At 39.8% G+C, this 18,974-nt stretch overlaps 1 protein-coding gene across 4 annotated transcripts in view; it reads left to right on the top strand.

Moving 5' to 3' along the window:
- The window catches only part of PRKAR1B (protein kinase cAMP-dependent type I regulatory subunit beta), a 100,796-nt gene that overhangs the window by 51,276 nt on the left and 30,546 nt on the right, over positions 1 to 18,974 (top strand). For all 4 annotated transcript variants that reach the window (XM_040590949.1, XM_040590947.1, XM_040590948.1 and 1 more), the window contains exons 5-7: positions 7,007 to 7,068; positions 7,817 to 7,863; positions 16,550 to 16,708. In XM_040590949.1, coding sequence (XP_040446883.1) covers positions 7,007 to 7,068; positions 7,817 to 7,863; positions 16,550 to 16,708 — 268 coding nt within the window. The remainder of the gene's footprint in view (positions 1 to 7,006; positions 7,069 to 7,816; positions 7,864 to 16,549; positions 16,709 to 18,974) is intronic.

Genomic DNA, 18,974 nt, shown 5'->3' with positions numbered 1-18,974 from the left:
TAGGCTGGGTCTGCTAGAGGGATGCTGTGTGGCCGCAGCCTGGCGTTGGACACAGTGCGATACGCGGTTTAACATGGACGTTGTGTAATGTCCTCCTCTACCTCCCAGCATCCATCGTGTGCCTCTCCGCAGGGATTCTTTGGTGAACGGACTGGTGGGTCTGGAACTGAGTGTAGCTGAAGGAAGTGTGGGCCTTCCCTCAGCCTTGTGAAAGGTTTCGTAGAGAAGATGGTGAGAGATGGACCCGAGTTACATTTCCACCCAGCCCTGCCTCTTGGACAAGTGTGGTACCCCAAGGCCGCGGCAGCATGACTTTGAATGAAGTGATGCTTCTGAGGGGTGGACGGGAGGAAAACAGGCCAAGGTGAAAGTGGTGGGGCAGGGTGTGGGACTGGACCTTGTCACTCTTGAGCCTCAAGTCTTGGCCCCTTTTTTTATCTCATATTGCAGTAGGCATTGCGGAAGCTCTTTCTCTTTGAAAATGATTGTTGACATGTGGAAGATGATGTGAACCATTGACACACAGATGTCTAGAGTCTGTAAAATAAATTGATGCTTTGCTCATGAAGTCAGATTCAGTTGATTCGGTGTAATAATTAATGAACTTATAAAAGGACTTCATAAAACAGTAAAAAAGGAAATAATTCACAGAAATGGAAGACAACAATTTTTTATTTCTTTCTGTTTCATATGTCGGTTAGTTATGTGGACTTGTGACTTAATAAATGTTGTGGAATTAGACATGGATCCTAATGTTAGCCTGCCATTCAGAATGTCTTCTTATGTCTCATCTCAAAGACTTGTATGGTCATTATAATAAAATTAATGCATGTCTTAATTGTAATAATAACTAAACATTGGCCATTATGATGAAGTAATTAAATAGTCTCAATTGTTAATAGTTTTGTATGCTGCTATACTAAATTTGTCGCTGTCCTAACAAGAAAATAGATTAACAGAAGTAGATGGGTTATGTTTTTGTTAAGGCTTCAGTACTGACTCTCTTAGGCACATGCCTGCGACACCTCATATTTGATTATAGCAATTGTAAGCTTGGAGCTGTTAATTTTAAATACTTCTAAAAAAGGAGTCTTTTATTTTACCTGGGTGCATTGCTTTTATTCTCAGTAGTCAGTAAATAGTAGTAATAGTTTCTTGGTGGTTTCAGTATTGTACATCAGCAAGGACTTGCAGCATTCCTAGGAACAAGCAGTGTGGATCGAAGCCTTATATTTAGGCCCTTGCATTTTATTCAGTGGTAAAGCACTGCATTTATTCCTTCACCACAAAGATGTTAATTGAAGCCAGTTTGGTTTAAATTCTGCACTCTTCGTCCTTACAGAGCAGGAGAAGCAGTTGGTAGAACAATTGCTAGAAAGTTGTTATCTTTTCTGGAAATGAATCATAAGAAAATCTTAGACATACACGAGAAGAATCTCCTCCCCCACCCCCACCCCCAACTTTAGAAATCTTAAAATAGTACCTCAATATGAGAGCTACAGCTAAAGAAAGGTGGAGTTGCTATCAACTCTGTTTACTAAACTTTAAAGATATGTAGGTAGGAAAGGTTTAAAATGCTGGAATCCTCCTGCTAGGGCAGCCTCACCTCGAGAAAATATTATGTGTCTTTTTTTAAATTATGCCAGAGCAGCTACATATCTTTTAAAGCTATCCTCAGCAATACAGAGCTTGCTTTGTTTTCCTAGAGAGACAGCAAAAGAAAAAACTCTGTATAGTGCACACACTGAAGGCTTTCTGAGTCTGCCTGCACAATGCAATTGTTCTGATTGAACTCTTGACAAATTGTAACCTGCAGGTAGAACGAGGATTTTCCATTTTTGCCTAACACGTATACATTCTGTCTCTTCCAGTTTTCCTTTCCTGCAATGCATTCAGCACAGCAAGGGCTGGAAGGAAATCTGATTGTGAAACTGATAAATTGTCTTACATAGTTTCCCTATTTTGGCCATTGCCATGGTCTGGTTCTGAAAGTGCTTGGAATCCTCCTTCTCTCTTTGTTTTAACAAGCTCCTTCTTGGTTGCCCATTGCCAGCGCTATATTACCTACAGTGCACATTTTTTTTTTTTCTATCCCATATACTACATCGACTCCAAGCAGCTTTGGTGTAAAAGCAGATGAGATGATTTATTTTTATAATTCACTTTTTCTCCTGAGAAAGAGAACCCCTTGGCCCTGCCCTGGCTTCCTCTTAACACAGTCATTTGCGTCTTGGCAAATGCAGTCTATAAAATGCTACTGAATTAAAGCAGCAAAGTGTTTCATCATATTTATTTTGCAATCCCTGTGGTAGACTCTTTTCTGGTCTAAATAGCTGCAGTGTCATTGATTTGAGTGGAATTTTCTTTCTTTGTATGAGAAGGGAATTGGCTCAACCTGGACAGGTGGCCAGAAGTCATTGCAGATGACAGACAGCAGCGGATCAGCCCCTGTGATTTCAGCTCTGATCACAGTTGTTTGCAGTTCTCCTGTACACTCATGGAAGACACTTTATGTGTTAAAACTTGTTGCAAGCCTTTGATATCTTTGACCTTTTTAAAAAAGTCTTTTAAATTTTGATATTCCCTAAGAAGACAGGTGGTATTTTTTGATTGAATAGATAGAGATTTCATGTCTAAACGCATTTCTTGGTTTCATTTTGTTGGACTAGTTAACTGTTCTCTGTATGTTCTACGCTGCTCGCAATCTTTTCTTGTAATTTGTTTTTGAATGATAGTATCAAAAAACTTAACAAATAATTTAATGTGCAGAAATCCCCCTGGGAAACATTAGTAATGTCCTGCTAGTGTCTCCCTTTGGATCCAAGTGTGCATATTCAGGTACATACAGTCCCACCTGCAACTACACTTCCAAGCCAAAAATTGCCCTTGATACCTTCCTATGGGAACAAATGGTTGATTCCCAGTGCCATGACTAACCAGACAGAGGGCCTCTGGAAGCAGGTAGGGAAGCTGTGAGAAAATTGTAAGCTTCTGAAAAGTTTTGGCTCTGGAGATAGTGAGGAGGAGCCCTCCAATACTGATGCTGAGCCCGGGACATGCTGGGTGCGGTGCATCTCTTTTGGCTGCGGTCTCATGAAACAACAGCTGAAATACCAGGTGCCCTCTTTTCTTCTTCTATCACCTGAGCAAGTCATTTGGAAACAGGGCAAGTGATACATTTCCACAAAATAAGGAAATCCCTGTGAGCAGTTCTCATTTGCAGCACAATCATAATAATCCTGGCAAAAAATCAAACTGTTTCCATATCAGTTTAGTGCCCAGCATTGCTAGCATGGTTGGTGTCAACAGTTAAATAGCTGGTGCAGGGGCAGAAGACAGAGGCTGCTGTGTTCTTGGTGCTGCAGCTCGGACAGAAGATGAAATTATGGTAGTTCAACATTTGGTGAAGACTTTACTGATTTTCTGGCTTTCTGTTTATGCTGGAATAAAAAACCTACTTGTGCTTGAAAAAAAAAATCGGTTGTTAGGAATGTGTATGCATGTGCTTCACACAAATTATTTAACAAAACCTTCAAACTGAGGAAATACAGCCCTACTTTTGCAGAGCTGTAGGAGTACATAGCTACAATCTCTGCTTGGTGGCGAGATGGTTGTAGCACTGTATTTGTAAGGGCTTTTTTTTTTTTTTACTGTAATGGTCAGAAAGTGATTTTGAATGACTTACAGCCAGGTGCGTGGTAAAGGAAAAAACAAGAGGCCAGATTTTTGGCCTTGGCCATATTGTTTATGCCTTTAGCAAATGCCACTTAACTTAGTATTTAAAGTTTGTTTTTTCTATATAGTACAGACCCAGGACACATGGCTGAAACTGAATATGGGTCATCGGATATTTATTGGGGAGATGGAAAATATGTCTGTTTATTGTAGTTTCAGGTTTTAGCTTGGGTCAGGAACAAATTTTTCAAATTTTCCAAGTATTTTGGTATATTGATCCTTCTGACGTTGTTTATTTCAGACACAGGATAAAGGCAGTAAGAAAAATGTCCAGACAGATTCTACACTTAGTCTGAATTAAATCAAAAGCCAGATTTCATACAGGGACCTTAGACAATTGGTACTTTAGGAACAGATAATTTCCAGAAGGGTGGGTTTCTTTGGTCTTATTCTGAATGTCCCAGTTCTTGGCTGCCAGACTTGTAGGTTGAGAAACTTTGAGGCTGCCTGCTGATCCATATCATTGGAGATCTATTTAATGAATCTCAAATTGAGCATCTAAAAGCAGAAACAGTCTGACTCATTAATCACTGTGAGAGACCTTGGCCTAACCATATCAATTAAGAACAATAGCTCCCTAGTAGAAAAGAAACATGACAATGTATTTCCAGTGACAGCCATATTATTAATCACATGTATTTATTTATCAAAGATATGCTCGTGTTTCACTTCGGAGATGTAAATCAACAGCACCATAACTTTGATTACCTTGTGTCTGTGTGTTCATATGTATTTCAGACTACTGTTTGATGACATGTTCTTCAAGGGTCTCTTTAAAAATCTGAGTCTTGGTCTAATAAGATTAAGTCTTTGCTGAAAAACATCATATATGGGGTGCTAGAACATTTACACTAACATTCTGCTACACTGCTACACAGCAGAATATTAGTATAAAACTGCTGTTGCTGCTAATAGACTTCGGGTTCATTGCACTGTCGGCTGAAAGTTTTAGTCTGCGAGTTTTAAAGAGGTTTTTTTGGATAAAACTAAAAGGTATTGTAGAAATGAAACGTGGAACATTTTGGAGATGGGTGCAGTGCTATACATAAATTATTTGGCACTGTTTGTACAGTCAATTGTTTAGTTATAAATAAAATACAGCCTTAAAACAAAGGTGAAAGAGCGAAATTGAGGGTAGTTATTTCCTCTGTATTTCTATTAAAAAAAAAAAAAAAGGGTTTCCAAGTTTGTTTGAACAGTCACATTTTGGTCTGCTTATTGATATTCACAATGTTGTGCCTATTTTTGGATGTATTGCATTGAAGACTTTCTTCTCTGCCATGCAGTGTGCCCTTTTTCTCCAGTAAATCTTCTGCAGGCTGCAGGGCTGTTCTCAAAGCTCGGTGAGGTGCCCAGGCACAGCCAAGGGGAAACCACAGGGAGGCAAACGAGCCTGAATTTCCAGGTCCCAGAGCTACTGAAGAACAGCCTAACTTGCCTCATCGACATAAGGTCCCTTGGTGGCTGTTCCAGTTCGGCACCTACCGTGGTGGTGGTTTCCCCCATCTCATCTGAACCTCACCCATATCTTGTAGGTGGAGGGCACCCAGGGCTGGCCCAGGACCAGCTCCACAGCCTGCACCAGACAGATGCCTTCTGCCAACAGACAAGTCCCTTGAACTGGGAAACTGCAGAACCCATTTAAGATCATTAAAAATAAGTTTAGTGGATTTAAGAATACAATCCATATGCTTCTCAGAGTAATAAATTATATGTCTTCGCATTGGTGCTCAGAATGAGGTGAGAAAGAGGTTTCTCCTTAGAGCCTCTGAGCAGGCTTTTTATCCGTGGTGGAGGTATTTCCTGAGTGTGAGTAGGAATAGCACAGGGTGGGCTTGATGAAACAACAGGGGGAAAATAGAACATTTTATTATAGGTCATGGGCTAAGCATCCCTTGCAGGTACTGCAGAGCGGCAGGAGGTGTCTGGTTTGATATCTCCCAGTTCTCCTACCGGTGGTGCTGACACAGAGCTGCGATACTGAGCAAAAACATTCTGGCTGCTGAAGAGGAAGACATGACCAATTTGAACTTAGGAGTGAAACATTTCCTAGAACTGAGCCTGAATAAATTCTGGAACAGTTGAACAGGAAATAGGCTAATAATGGGATTTTACAATATGCATTTCCCATATAAGGCATTGAAATGTAGCATGGGTTTGTTTGCTGATCTTCTGGCTATTTTGATGAAAATGTTAGGTTTCCTCACTGTTGGCGCTCCATTACGATCGTGAGGACTTTGCTCCATTCGCTGAAGCCTTTCATCTTGTCGCTGTCATCAGTGGTCCCTGGACGGACCATTCCTAGACCAGACCAAGGAAGAGACTAGTTAACAATTCCTCCTTACTGTCTTTTGTTTGTGTCGGGGAGCTATTTCCTTTAGCCCTTGAGACTGATGCATAGGAAGGGGAAGAGAGGTAGGGAGCGCCCGTCTCAGTGCAGTTCATGCTTCTGAAAATAAGTTCCCCAAAATCTGATGTGGGGAAAGGAAGCCCTGGCTCCACAGAGCCTGCTGTCTCCCTCAATAAACAAAGGACTGGATATGGGCAAGTTGCCCAAAGTGTTGGTGCAGGGTGCGTTCCCGTCCTTACTACTCTGCCTGGCCTTTTAAGGATATTTGACAGTATGCTGGAGACCACAGTAAGGTGTGTAATTCAGTGATGATAAATGAGCACAAGGCTCTTCTGTAGCATTGGTCAAATTCCCTTTTCACGAGTAACTCACTAAGATTTTCAGAGTTTTGCCTCTCGTGCACTATAAGTGCGATCTCCTGCCAGCTCTTATGCTACATTAATTTAGAGCCATCTACCTTTCCAAATGTGCTCTGTATTGTGGAACAGGTTTGGCTTGTAAATGTGAGGCCAGATGTTCAGAAGAGGAGAGCTCCCGTTTAGGCATCTAGCAATTACTGCTGTGACACATACTGATCGCAGCTGAAAATCTGAAAGCTGTTTGCTCAGACAATAAAATACTTGGGCTGCCTAGTTTGTGCAGTGCTATAAGAAGTGGCCTATATGCATATAATTCAGGAATTCTTTCAAAATAGCATGCACTGAATCATGGTCTCACTTAGTTGTAAACCACAGCTTGTGCCTAACTAGTTATTTTGATTTCTTGCCAAGCAGCAGCTCATTTTCCAGTTGCAACTAACATTTTCCTTTTCTTTTCCTGCAAAATCTGTTAATGAAGGCTAAATGAAACAATGAAGGTAGGTCTACTGACTAGATAAGAAACAGGTCTGATTTATTAGTAAATGTTTCTTTTTTTTTCCAGTGACATATTTGATGCCATGTTCCCCGTCACACACATTGCAGGAGAAACAGTCATACAACAGGGTAATTCTTCCTCTCATTTTTTCCCTTGTATATTTTCTAAGGTTGTACAATTCACATCTCTCCATTTGAGATTTCACTCTATTTGCTTAACGGGAAGAATAACCACAGTCTGAAAGCATCTAAGTGTGCAGCTATGTCGGAAGTCCATGGATGCAGGTCTTTTGCTACATGCGCAGAAGTCTCGTACAAAACCACACTGGTAGATCTCCAGGGTTTCAAAATGCTACAGTTAAATGTAGGTAAATAGCTCTTCAAATTAAGGTGTTCATTCCTCAGCGAAAGATAGGAACTAAACCACAGCTCAGAATGCATAAGGGTGGCACAGGCTAGCTGAGAGTAATTAGAGATGGAAAATATTTTTATGGTTGTTGGGAATATTCAACACCTCATTGTGCTCTATCATAGTTCTCACACTTGGCAACTTACCTGCGTGCCTGCCACATGTTGTGGAGTACTTCATTACCCTCAGGCTATATTAAAGCCTCGTGTGTTTACACTGAATGAAGTGTTGAATCAACTGAAAGGGAGACATTAATGCAATTAAAAGTTATTAATAGGAATAAATCATAGTGATAATGTGATTTATGAAGGCAAATGGGCAAGGATGTTTCAGAAAATGAATCTTTCTGTAAGTAATCTGGTGTACAAACCTGTGTAAATATGTACAGGATTAAATATGGAGGCAGGAAATTATTGAGTAGTTTAGCAGACCTTCAGGGAACAATCACCTTTTGTATTTTGCTTCCAGGTGATGAAGGAGACAACTTCTATGTGATTGACCAAGGCGAGGTGGATGTAAGTACACTCTTACAGTATAATATTTATTTTGAAGCTGCATCATAAAATTATGTGCTCTGGCACACAGCTTGATCCAACAATGTGCTGTGGTTCTGTCTCCTTGAAATAGATTTCCCAGGATTGGTTTCATTACTTTGTTTTTGTTGTGTTAAGTCATTTGTGCATAATTTTATAGTTGGCATGTTTTACATCCTAGCTTATTTGTCCATTCCAAGCAGGAAAATATGGTATCAAAACTAAGCAAATGACATTATCTTCAGAACCCTAACCACACCTGGAGGTGTGCAGTCTTTGGCAGAGCAGGCCACCATGCTGGAATGCACCTGAGGGTTCAGATCAACCATTAGGAAAATATTTTCTTTAATCAGTTAGCTTAGCTCATGTGTTGTTTGTTTTTTTCCCAAATTGAGATACAGCCTCAGGCAGCAAGTTTCATCTTAGAAACCTTAATTTGCTTTTAAAATTAGGTCCAAATAAATGAACAATGCAGCATATTAATAAAGCAAGGATTATTATAAGTTTAAAGTGATCTGTTAGACCACAAAATGTTTAGAGGAGTATGCAGTGGTTTAATCAGCAAGTCTTTGGAAAGAAGCTTCTTTCTGAACCTGCTTTCCAAATCATAATCTATTCACCTCTTACCATTTTTATCCTGTATGAAATTCACACTTTTGCAGTTTTGCTACAAGTTCCTCATTTGACTGAATTTTCTACACACATCTTACATATCCACAGTTGTCAGATAGCACAGGCTTGCTCATTAGCAATGTTGCTTTTCAGATGCCCAGATGAGTTTTGTTTGGCGTATTTAAAGAAGAAAGTGATGTATTTTAAATCCGGGCAGGAGGCATACAGTTATTTTAGTGAAAGTTATTTTTTGTAGCAGTCTGTTTGTGTCAGGAGACCATCTAATTGGTATTGTTGGGAACTGAGAAACCTCACATGCTGCCGCTGCCTGTGGAAGTTGCTCCTCAGGAAATCCGTCTGACTCACTGTTCCTATCAGGCATACCTCTCACTAGCAAACATTGCCACATCCACAGGGCCAGAAAATAAAAGAGCAGTATTTATAGAACAGAGCTAAAATTTAATTTTAAAATAATTGGCTAGGGCCTGATACTGCACTTAATGAGTTCACTGGCTTTGAATCAGACCCACAAATACACGCAAAGGCACATGTTGAAGTTGTAGATTAATCCACTTTAAAAATAATTTGTCCTCAGTCAAAACCTTTAGGAAAGCTTTCTTCAGCATTTGGCTCAGGGACAGTGGGAGACTGAGTGATATCAGAAACCCTTGCAGTTAATTGCAAAAAGACAATCACAATCTTCTGTATGGACGTATTGCTCTTACAGAACACTGACAAAATGGGGAAAATAAATGTACAGGGCCTACCCAGTTTTGTGTCTGCTTGTGAAGCCGTTGCATGAGGTGGTTTGTGCATTTTCTGTAACTGGTGGTTGCCACTAATGGCCGAGGTGTCTGTGGCTCTGCAAATGTTGAGAAGAACTTGTTTAGAGCACCAGTTGCTGTATCCTCTGTTGGATGAGATGGCATCGTGGTTCCCTTCCCAGATATGTCGTGGCATATACTCCGAAATATCTTTTACTACATCATGTTAGCTGTGTATCAGATGTTCTCAGTTTTCTTATGAAAAGTTGAAATCTTTTCATAAAACATCTCGACCACAAATGGCCCAAAAAGAGACATATGTCCAGATCTTTTTTCATTGATGGTTTCTTGAGTTCATGAAAGTCTTTTGCAGAATAATCTTGTATTTCCCAGAACAAGTCAGAGACTCCTGGGGCTTCTGAGATAGGATTTGAAAAAATGCCACAGTGAGTAAATGGCCTCAGTGCCACTGCATTGCAGTTACATGTAGGCTCTTAAACTGTCTTGATGTTCTTGAAAATTTTTATCCCAGATCCCTGATTTGGCAAGCTAAGCACCATTCTTCCTTTAAGCATGTGAGTAATTCTGTTGACTCCAGTGGGACTTACTGTTTTGCTAAACGAAGAGCATGGTGCATGGCTTTGTTTTACGGTATTGGAGTTCAAGGCAGAAATTTTCTTCATATTCTGAGTGGTTTGCAGTCCTCCAGTCAGTTATGTATGATATAGGATATAACATTTTTCCTGCCTTGTCTTTGAGACTTCCAACAGCAGATTTACTAGGGGATGAATGAAATAACTGGGTTTCTTTGAGTAGATTTCAATTTCACGAGCATTCTTAATTCCTACTCCCCTCGTTGCCAAAATCAGTGTATAGTTGCTAGGACAGATCAAAATGGACAGATCCACAATAATGTAATCCTGACAGACACACATATAGACAGTGTTCTGACATGACCTGTGGGACAAATACATCCTAACAAGACTTAAGAGATGTCCTTTAGACTGAGCTTATTCCAGAAACAACCAAAGCTCCTGACCCTCTTAAGTCTTGCAGAACTCTTCTGTGACCAGTTCTCATGCTATTCCCCTTCAGCATCCCCCTTCCTTCATCCTGCTGCACCTTACCACTGCTCTCCCCATCTCCTCAGCTAGGTGCTCACTCCTTCCTAAGCTTTTCTTATATCTTCAGCCAAAACACACACTGAAATCCTTTTCAACATAACTGTGGAAGGTGCAAGAAACATTTGCTCATCCAGGAGCAAGTTGCAGCTACACCCTGACAGATGCAGACGTTACCTACATTAACTACCTTTGCTGGGAAGCTGCAGGGAGGTGAGCCCATTTTCCCCCAACAGCATGAAGTCTGTACCAGGGCAGTTAGTGCAGAGTAACTTGCTCCAGCGTAAGGCAGCACCTCCCGGACCCCATGGGTATGGGGTATATAGTGTATATATATATATATAGTACTCCCCAGGAAAGAGTTGTTCCACTTTCTGGGCAGCAGTGCTAAAATCCTTATTGTCTGAAGAAAAATCCAGACCGCTAGTAAGCGAGCTGCAGTTCATTTAAGCCTTGCCAGAGACTTTTTTGGCATGCTTCCACCCTTCTCCAAGAAAAAAAGCGACTTGGAGTGCAGACAGTTGACCCCGAGACTTAAAGCCTCAAGCCATTTTCTGCCTAGTTCAGCTGGTGTTGGCATAGGCATGGAGACTTTTAACCCTTGGCCAGGCTATGTGCCTTCATCATTTCCATGATCTGCACAGAAGTGGCAGGTATACCGGGACTGGTGGATTCAAGGAGCAACTTACTCTTTAAGCACCTGGATTTTCCTTACACGTGCAAAGATACACATAAAGGAGGTTGCAATTGCCGTCATAAAATTCCCATCCCTTGGAAGAAAATCATGGCGAAACTGAAAAGAAAAATAATAATCTATTAACAAAGTAACCAAAACCAAACAGAAACGGCTAACAAAGCCAGAATAATGAAATTGGTGTGTGGTGTTTTAAGTTTAAAAAGCTGCAACATTTAAAAGTAATTTTCTGTTTGAGTTTTGGCATAGGCACCCCAAAGAGTAAGTGAGAGCATTCTAATATTTTCCCTTAAAAATTATCTGAGTCAAATTAGAAGTACAATAAAATATCTTAAAATATAATAACACTTTATCCTCAGCTCTTACACTTTCTTCGGTTATAAACAAGCTTCATTAGCATAGAATAAAGTATTCTTTTATACATCAATGTACATTTCCTTCTTGGCATCAATATGGACAGCCAAAGAAGACTCGATACCCTGTTGTTGGTGAACATACTCAGCATGGACTGTGGGCCAACGGAAAAGGGCACAAACTTTCACAGGTAAAAGAAAGGTTTTTAGAAATCAAGAAGAGGTAGGTCTTGGAGAACCTGAGGGTTTCTTCTCACATACTGCATACTACAAACCAGGTGTACTTGGACCAAAGCTGGCATTGGATGGGAAAGGACATTAGAGCATTATCAGTTGCAGTCTGCCTCCTTAGCACTTCAGGGTTGAGGAGAACTGTTAACCCGTGACCCGTCCCCGCAGATGGGTAACGTTTATACTAGGCAGATGATGGTATGAGGTTTGAAGTCTTAGAGGTCAGTTGTCTACCGGAAGCTTTTCTGCTCAGGCAATATGAACGTACGCCAAAAAGTAGCTGGCAGAGCTTAAATTATAGTTTCCAGTAAAGATGTTGAAAGTACCTGCTAAAGTATGTGTCTTGCAGAAATCTCTAATCCGTATTTCTAAATATAAAAGTGATTTCCTGTTTATTATTTTAATCTTATAACCTCACATTTTTTACTTTAAAAAGCACCATCAACTACTTTTAAAACAGATGTATTTTTTTTAGACTCAACAACTTCCTATTCTATTTAATGTCACAGCAACTTTCTCTACAGTCATTCTCAGGTTTTCCTCTTGTAAAATAACAGCAGCCAAACTGTAGTACGATGAAAATCAAAATGAAAACTTTTCAGTATTTTTTCTTAAATAGATTCTGTATTTACCATATAAATCTATATGTGGAGCTATACATTAATACTGTGGACAACAGATAAGATAATCTTTTGATTGCATGTCAAATCTTCTTGACACCCTTATTCATATATAGACAAACTGTCTAATTTGTGTATACAAAGATGAAAATTACATGGTGGTTTATGTGAGAATACTGTTGGATTTTAAACCCAGTTATATTTTATGGTTACATTCCATTGATTGCTTTTTGCTTTAATTCTTCCATCATTAATGATCTTTCTAATTTCAGAAGGATGCTTTTTGAAATTTGAAACAGAACATTTTAAAGTTTGGAGGTTTTCAGCTTGAATTTTTAAGGATTCTCAAGGCAGTCTCCAAGTTCATACATTTATATTTAAGAAAAGCAAATTCATACTATAAATAAAGCACTGGCTTTATTTGAGAAAACTACCCACATATAAATATGCTTCATGTCTAAGGCTTGCTTATTTTTCCAAGAATAAATAAACCTCATCTTCATTTTTGGATAACAAATATTAAGGCTTGATGAGACACAAAGCACAAATTATTACAAACAGATCCGAGGGAGGAGATTTAAGATCTAAAGTTGCAATGCCTGGAACAAATTAGATTGTCCACATAGATCACAAAGTGACAGCAAAAAAAAAAAAAAAAAAAAAAGCTAAAAGTTAACTTGAAATCAACAATACAAAATCAAAGTAAAGGTAAATTCACTCTAATGAAGCTGAGAGATAGATGTTCATATACTGCCTTCAGAGTAAAGTGGCTATATTACTGGTCGTGGTAAGGTTACTTTCTGCTTCTTTAGACAACACGAAGATGGGTGAGGCCAAGATGCATTCCTGTTGCATTGAGCGTTGTGTGACTCATTGCATTTTCTCTCGCAGTTAGCGCCTATGTATATCACATTCCATGAAGAAAGGAACTGCTGATCTTCACAGGAGATTTTCCCCATTTGCCTCCTAAAAAAAACAATGAAATGAACCAAGTTGTGTGATTTTCAAGCCTGCAAAAACTGCAGTGCTCATACTACATGGTGGAAAACAATAGAATAGTATTTTTGATCTGTGGAAGGTAGGTGGTCCTGATGGCTTGGTCATATTTAGGCATCTGCAGTTCTGCTTTGCTCTTCAGCTGCACAAAAGAAGGAGGTTCCTGCTCTTACGGATCTGTGACTGGCAGGTTAAGTAACAATTAGGAATAATTCATTTATGTACTCACCACTTTAGTGAGAGTTCACAAATGCCTAAAACTGCCTGAGCCAAAACCTCAGCCCAGCATTTTTTAGGATAAAGAAGATCATCTGAGCTGCTGCCATATAACATTGGTTTTCGTAAGCTGTTCTGAGCCTAAAATAGCTTTGCTTCCCACACCTTACAAACAGAGCTACTTTCCTTTCTACTTTTTAAAAAAATCTATTTTAAAGGGATTCGCAGTGGAACCGATCTCTCTGTTAAAGGGCAGAATGGCTTTGTAATGTGCCATCAACGCACTTTAACTTCATCATGAAGACAAAATATTTTTGTTGACTTAGGCCTTTGCTGAAAATGAAGTGCTATGGTTTTCCTCCTAGAATACAACAGTTATTCTCAAACTGTTTTCTCTTTTGGAGATTGATATTGGAAATGGCATTTTTATTGGGGGATTGACTGTTGGGCCCAAAGACTGTCAGATCTCAGTGATTTGGTTTCACCTCAGAGTACTTTAAACCTGACACCCTTAGGGTGGAGGAGTAGCCATTTGCATAAATTGTTTACAGGTGAGATGTCAAACACATTTTGGGGAGCTTTGTCAAGTAAGACAGCAAAATTAAAGAAGTCTTAGAGCAGTTCAGTAGTAGCCTCTCTTTATAACAACTGTGCAACAGTAACTGTCCATCCTTCACTTGCTCTACCTTGAGTTTTACCAAGGCAATTCCCCTCTCTGGGCTGCATGGTATCATGCATACTGCTTTAATAAGAAATCTCACCATATTTCTTAAAAAAATACACGTTGGAATGGATTTGTTTCTGACTTTTAATTCACACCCCTCTGCAATAACAAAACCTGCACTTTTCAACAAAAGAGGGTATGGAAACGTGTGGTTTTGGTGTGCTGAAAAAGTCAAGGATGCAATGTCAGTTGACATTCAGGATGTGGTCCAAAACTCATTGGAATTATCAGTCTCTTCCCTGAGACAGACTTTACTGAGGACATGAATTACTGAACTGTAGTAAACCCTGGGTCCATCTGGTGAAATCCCCACAGAAATGGAGTAGTGCTACATCTAAGTATGTATCTGGAAAATTTTGCAATGGATTAATTGAGTTTAATAATTTTTGTACCTTCCAATTACATGTCTTTCAGAACCCTAATCTTATTCATCCATTTCTCCTGCTTGTCTTACAAAAAAAGATCCAGGAGCCACAATATTACTTGCTTGTTCCACCAGGGAAGTGCTTGGGTTTGTCTGGCTTTTCTAAAACAACTTTTTGTGCTTTTATTTTTTTCATCATGAGGAGAATCAGAAGTAGATTCAGTGTCCTGTGAGATTTTCTTTCTGCGGTGAGTGTAAGAGTTTGAAAGGAAATGCTGCTGTTATTCTCTTTTGTGATATTCTCCTACGTGACATTCATTCTGTTGTGGCAAAGAAATGAAGCTATAGTTTTTACCGCTTGAGCTCTTTCTCGGCAGTCTGCTACCACCTGCCTGTTTGGAATTATTTTTATCTTGTATTTCAGCCCCTCAGTCCTCAGATGCTCCAGGAACACCAAGAGCCACAATATTGCCTGGAGTTCAGCAGTGATGCTAATACTGCTCCTTTTCAGCTGATACCTAAGAGGTCTCTTGATCAGCTGAACTGCTCCATGGCCTCATTTGTCTTCTACTGCACCAGCATTTCACTGGCCTCAGTAGGAGCTGGATCAGATCTTAACTGAATATTGGGAAGATAAATTGAGATTGATTCCACCTGTAGTTTGTAATACGTCTTTTCATCATAAAATGAAGATAGAAGTAAAATTAATGCTGAGAGTTTGTTGAATTTTGACCCCAGTTCATTTATTTTTATCACTGTCTTTTCTCATGCCCAGCTTGAACACGGCTGTAAATTCATATATTTTTTAAAAACTGCTAGTCTGTTACTCAGTAATTGGTAATAGGCTATGGCCTTTTCCTTTTCCATAATTTTCTATTTGAGATGAGAATACCTGCATATTTTCTTCATATTATTTTTCATCACAGAGCTTCCAAGCAAATCAAATTAATTCTGGTTGATTTCTGCTATTACTGGTCTGTAACACACTGGGATATATTCTGCACTGGGTAAATGCACACAGCCTTTCCTATGGAAGGGAAGGGGTTTGTTGTGTAGGTTTACAGCAGCGAGCCTCCTAGTATGCTGGGGGAATACACAGTCCATACCAGTCTTTGAATACACGGGTATGTCTCATGAGCTGTATTGTCCACGAACAGAGAGGAAAATACAGCCCACAGAGCACCTGCATGAGCCCCCCTTTCTCCAGTGAAGGTTTTACATAGCACTCAAGTGTAGGAATCCTTCTCAAATTAGACGTCATCCAGGAAAAATACTGTGACAGCAGTATCGATCCATACCATGTTTCGAGAAGATATGTTACCTAAATAGTCTATGAGTCAAATACTGTTTCGTAAGTCCTATAGATCTCATGTTAAAGACAAAGGATAATTCTTCATGTAGCTTCTGAAGTCCAAAGCACTTAGTAGTCTTCACTAAGGGAGAAAGGGGTCTCAGTAGTTATATTTAAATGGGTTTTGGATGCGCTAGGCTTAGGGAAGAAGAAAATACTCCTTTTCAAAAGCTGCTTTCCTGTTTTGACTGTTTTTCATTTCATGGCCATGGTGCTTTTCAGCGAACCTCATTACACATATCAACAAATCTCCTTCCTTTCAAGTTTGACAGTCTTAATAAAAAGCCAAAGTTGTGACAGTTCTGCTTGTTGGCTGTCTGAGCCTTGAACACAAGAGGGAAAACATGATGCCAGTTAACCATGGGAGCTGAAAACTCAGAGAGTAAATACAGTCATTGTATTGAAGCAAGATGACTTGAAATTCTGTCTGCAAAGCAGGTTGTTGCCCTCTTCGGGGACCAACTGCAGAAACTGTTATACTCTTGTTTTCCTTGTGTGTCCCCAGTGTTGATGATCAGAAAGGAAATTGCTAATAGCTTTTTAGGTAACTGGCAGTAGGAGGAAAACTGCAACTAAGTCCCCAAACTGGTTTTGCTTCTTGTTTTGTCTTGTGCTGTGGTAGGTTTATGTCAACGGGGAGTGGGTCACCAGCATCGGAGAAGGAGGCAGCTTCGGAGAACTGGCATTGATCTATGGAACACCCCGGGCCGCCACCGTCAAAGCCAAGACAGATCTCAAGCTCTGGGGCATCGACAGAGACAGCTACAGACGCATTTTAATGGTAAGTTTATGGAGAAGGGCTTGTTTATGGAGTTGATATTTTTTACTTGCTTTCGTACTGCCAGCGCTTCTGTTCAGAGTACACTGATGATAGAAGGCTGTGCAGGCTGTGTTTCTACATCAAAGAGAGAAGACATGACAATAACATTGAGTAACTAAATTAACTGAACTGCACGAAAAGGGGACAAGACGCTGAGTCAGAAATGCAACTGAGTAATGTTATGCATACCTATTAGACATGAATGAAAACCTCAGGAGGCCTCTGTTACCCACTGAAGCCACGCAAATCCTTCCCTTATCGTGAACCTCAGAATGTCTTTCAGCACTGCCCCTTGCGTGTGAAGGCTTTGTCTGGACTTGTATTATACACTTCAAGGTAGGAAATATAAAGCAAATCCAACTCTACTAAAAAAAAAAACCAAACAAACTTGGTTGGACTGTGCCCTCCGTCTTTGTTAGCCAGCACACAGCCACACGTATCACAGGATGGTAGCTGCAGTGTCCCTGCTTTACGCTGCATTACGCTGCTCCTTCCAAACTCCCGCATCTCTGCAGCAAAGCTTAACAGACCTTCTGGGCACCTGGGATGTGTGCTAGCTTATGGATTCGCTGTCGGTTCTTGAGTGGTGAGTTTATAATGGAAACTTTGACAGATAATTAACTTTAGCAATGTCATAACAATTTTTTTAGTTTGTTTCCGATGTCCATGTGCATATCTTGCTTCTCTATTAAATATCCCTTTCTTTTTGATAATTAGCAGACATCTTTCTATTTAAAGCTTCTTTCCTAATAGGACTTGTCTCTAAAAGCTGCATTGTTTCATTCTGATCTGAAGGAAATTACACTATGCTCTCAGAATAATAAAGGAGTGTGCATTTTGAGATCATCTCTATTTCCAGTAGATGTCATGGATAACAGAAAAATTACCAAAAGAATTGAGTAGATTTTAAACTTAAATGATTTGTTCTTAAGCAGCTGAGCATTAAGGGTGATTTTTATTTATAGTGTGGTGACTGTTGGATGTCTGTATGAAGCCTTGCTGTTTTTCAGTCTGTATTTCATGGGCTGAGTTCTGTATCACATAAACGAACATCACACTGACGTCTAGGAGAGTATATCTGATGGAAATTTACTCTATCCCAAAATATTCAGCCTGATCACTCCAAGACAAAATAGAGGGATAATGATGAGAAGCATACCGTCTTCTCTCTTGTGGATAAGCAGGATGAATAGTTGTGAATGCTTCCCAGCGTGGGGAAGCAGAAAGTAGTAACTGAGACCTTACTGCAAGGTGCTTCTAAAACACAAACCAGGAGAATTTCCTAACACATAGGAGGCACATTCAACTTATTTGTCTCTTATCCTGCATGGATGCAACGAAGGGATGTCTGGGATAACTGGTGCAATGAAACTGCATGCCGCAAGGAAGAATCCAACGTATAAAAGAGAAGGAATGTAGGAGGGAAATAAATGTCAAGACAAGCCACATATTCCTTGGCTTGTTAAGCATAGCTTTTTACAGCTGCCTGTAACCTTGCTACTAAAGAATTGAAGGACAGATTCACAGGCCTTGTAGCCTAGAGGTAATTTCAGTTTTAGCTTGATGAAAATAGTGGTACCTAACATCATCCAACCCTGTGAGGTTTCCAGTTTGGTCATATGTCCATTACCATCTGATAGCAGTCTTCAGAAGATGAATATTTGATACAGAGACAGGATTTTACTAAAAGGGTTTAACTCTATCCCAGCCAAACCCAGCACAATTCCCAAGTGGAAAAGACACCGTTTTTAATGCTAGCTTTAGCTATACATGCAACTTGGAATATTACAGTTATACTACTGTTTGATTCTAGTGTACTGCTAGGTGGTTTTCAAATTAAGTTACATATTATCTGAACCAGTGACCACTCTACCTTACCTAGTAAGCTCAGTTTCTGCTAGTTGATGAGACCTTTAACTTAACATGGGGGTGTTTTCTCTCCCTCTCTCTCTTGTGTTTTTTAATTGTTGGGGCCATTAAAAATCCGTGGTCTGTTACATTACATTAGATACCGAGACAGTATAATTGTAATATTCCCAATAGTTAGATAGGAAATACTTCAGGTAGCATAGTGAATTAATTGCTGCAGGTATAGAAAATGACCAATTTCAAGTGCTGTCCACAGTGAATGCAATTTACCCATCCAGACTACGTGAATTCTGTCATCTTTTCATTTATTTGTAGGTGCAGCATGGATAATTGCTGTAGGTGAAATGAGACATCTGTC

This window comes from Falco naumanni, chromosome 4, assembly GCF_017639655.2.
Source record: "Falco naumanni isolate bFalNau1 chromosome 4, bFalNau1.pat, whole genome shotgun sequence".
In the NCBI taxonomy this organism is placed as follows: domain Eukaryota; kingdom Metazoa; phylum Chordata; class Aves; order Falconiformes; family Falconidae; genus Falco; species Falco naumanni.
This window is presented reverse-complemented; position numbering and strand designations above follow the sequence as displayed.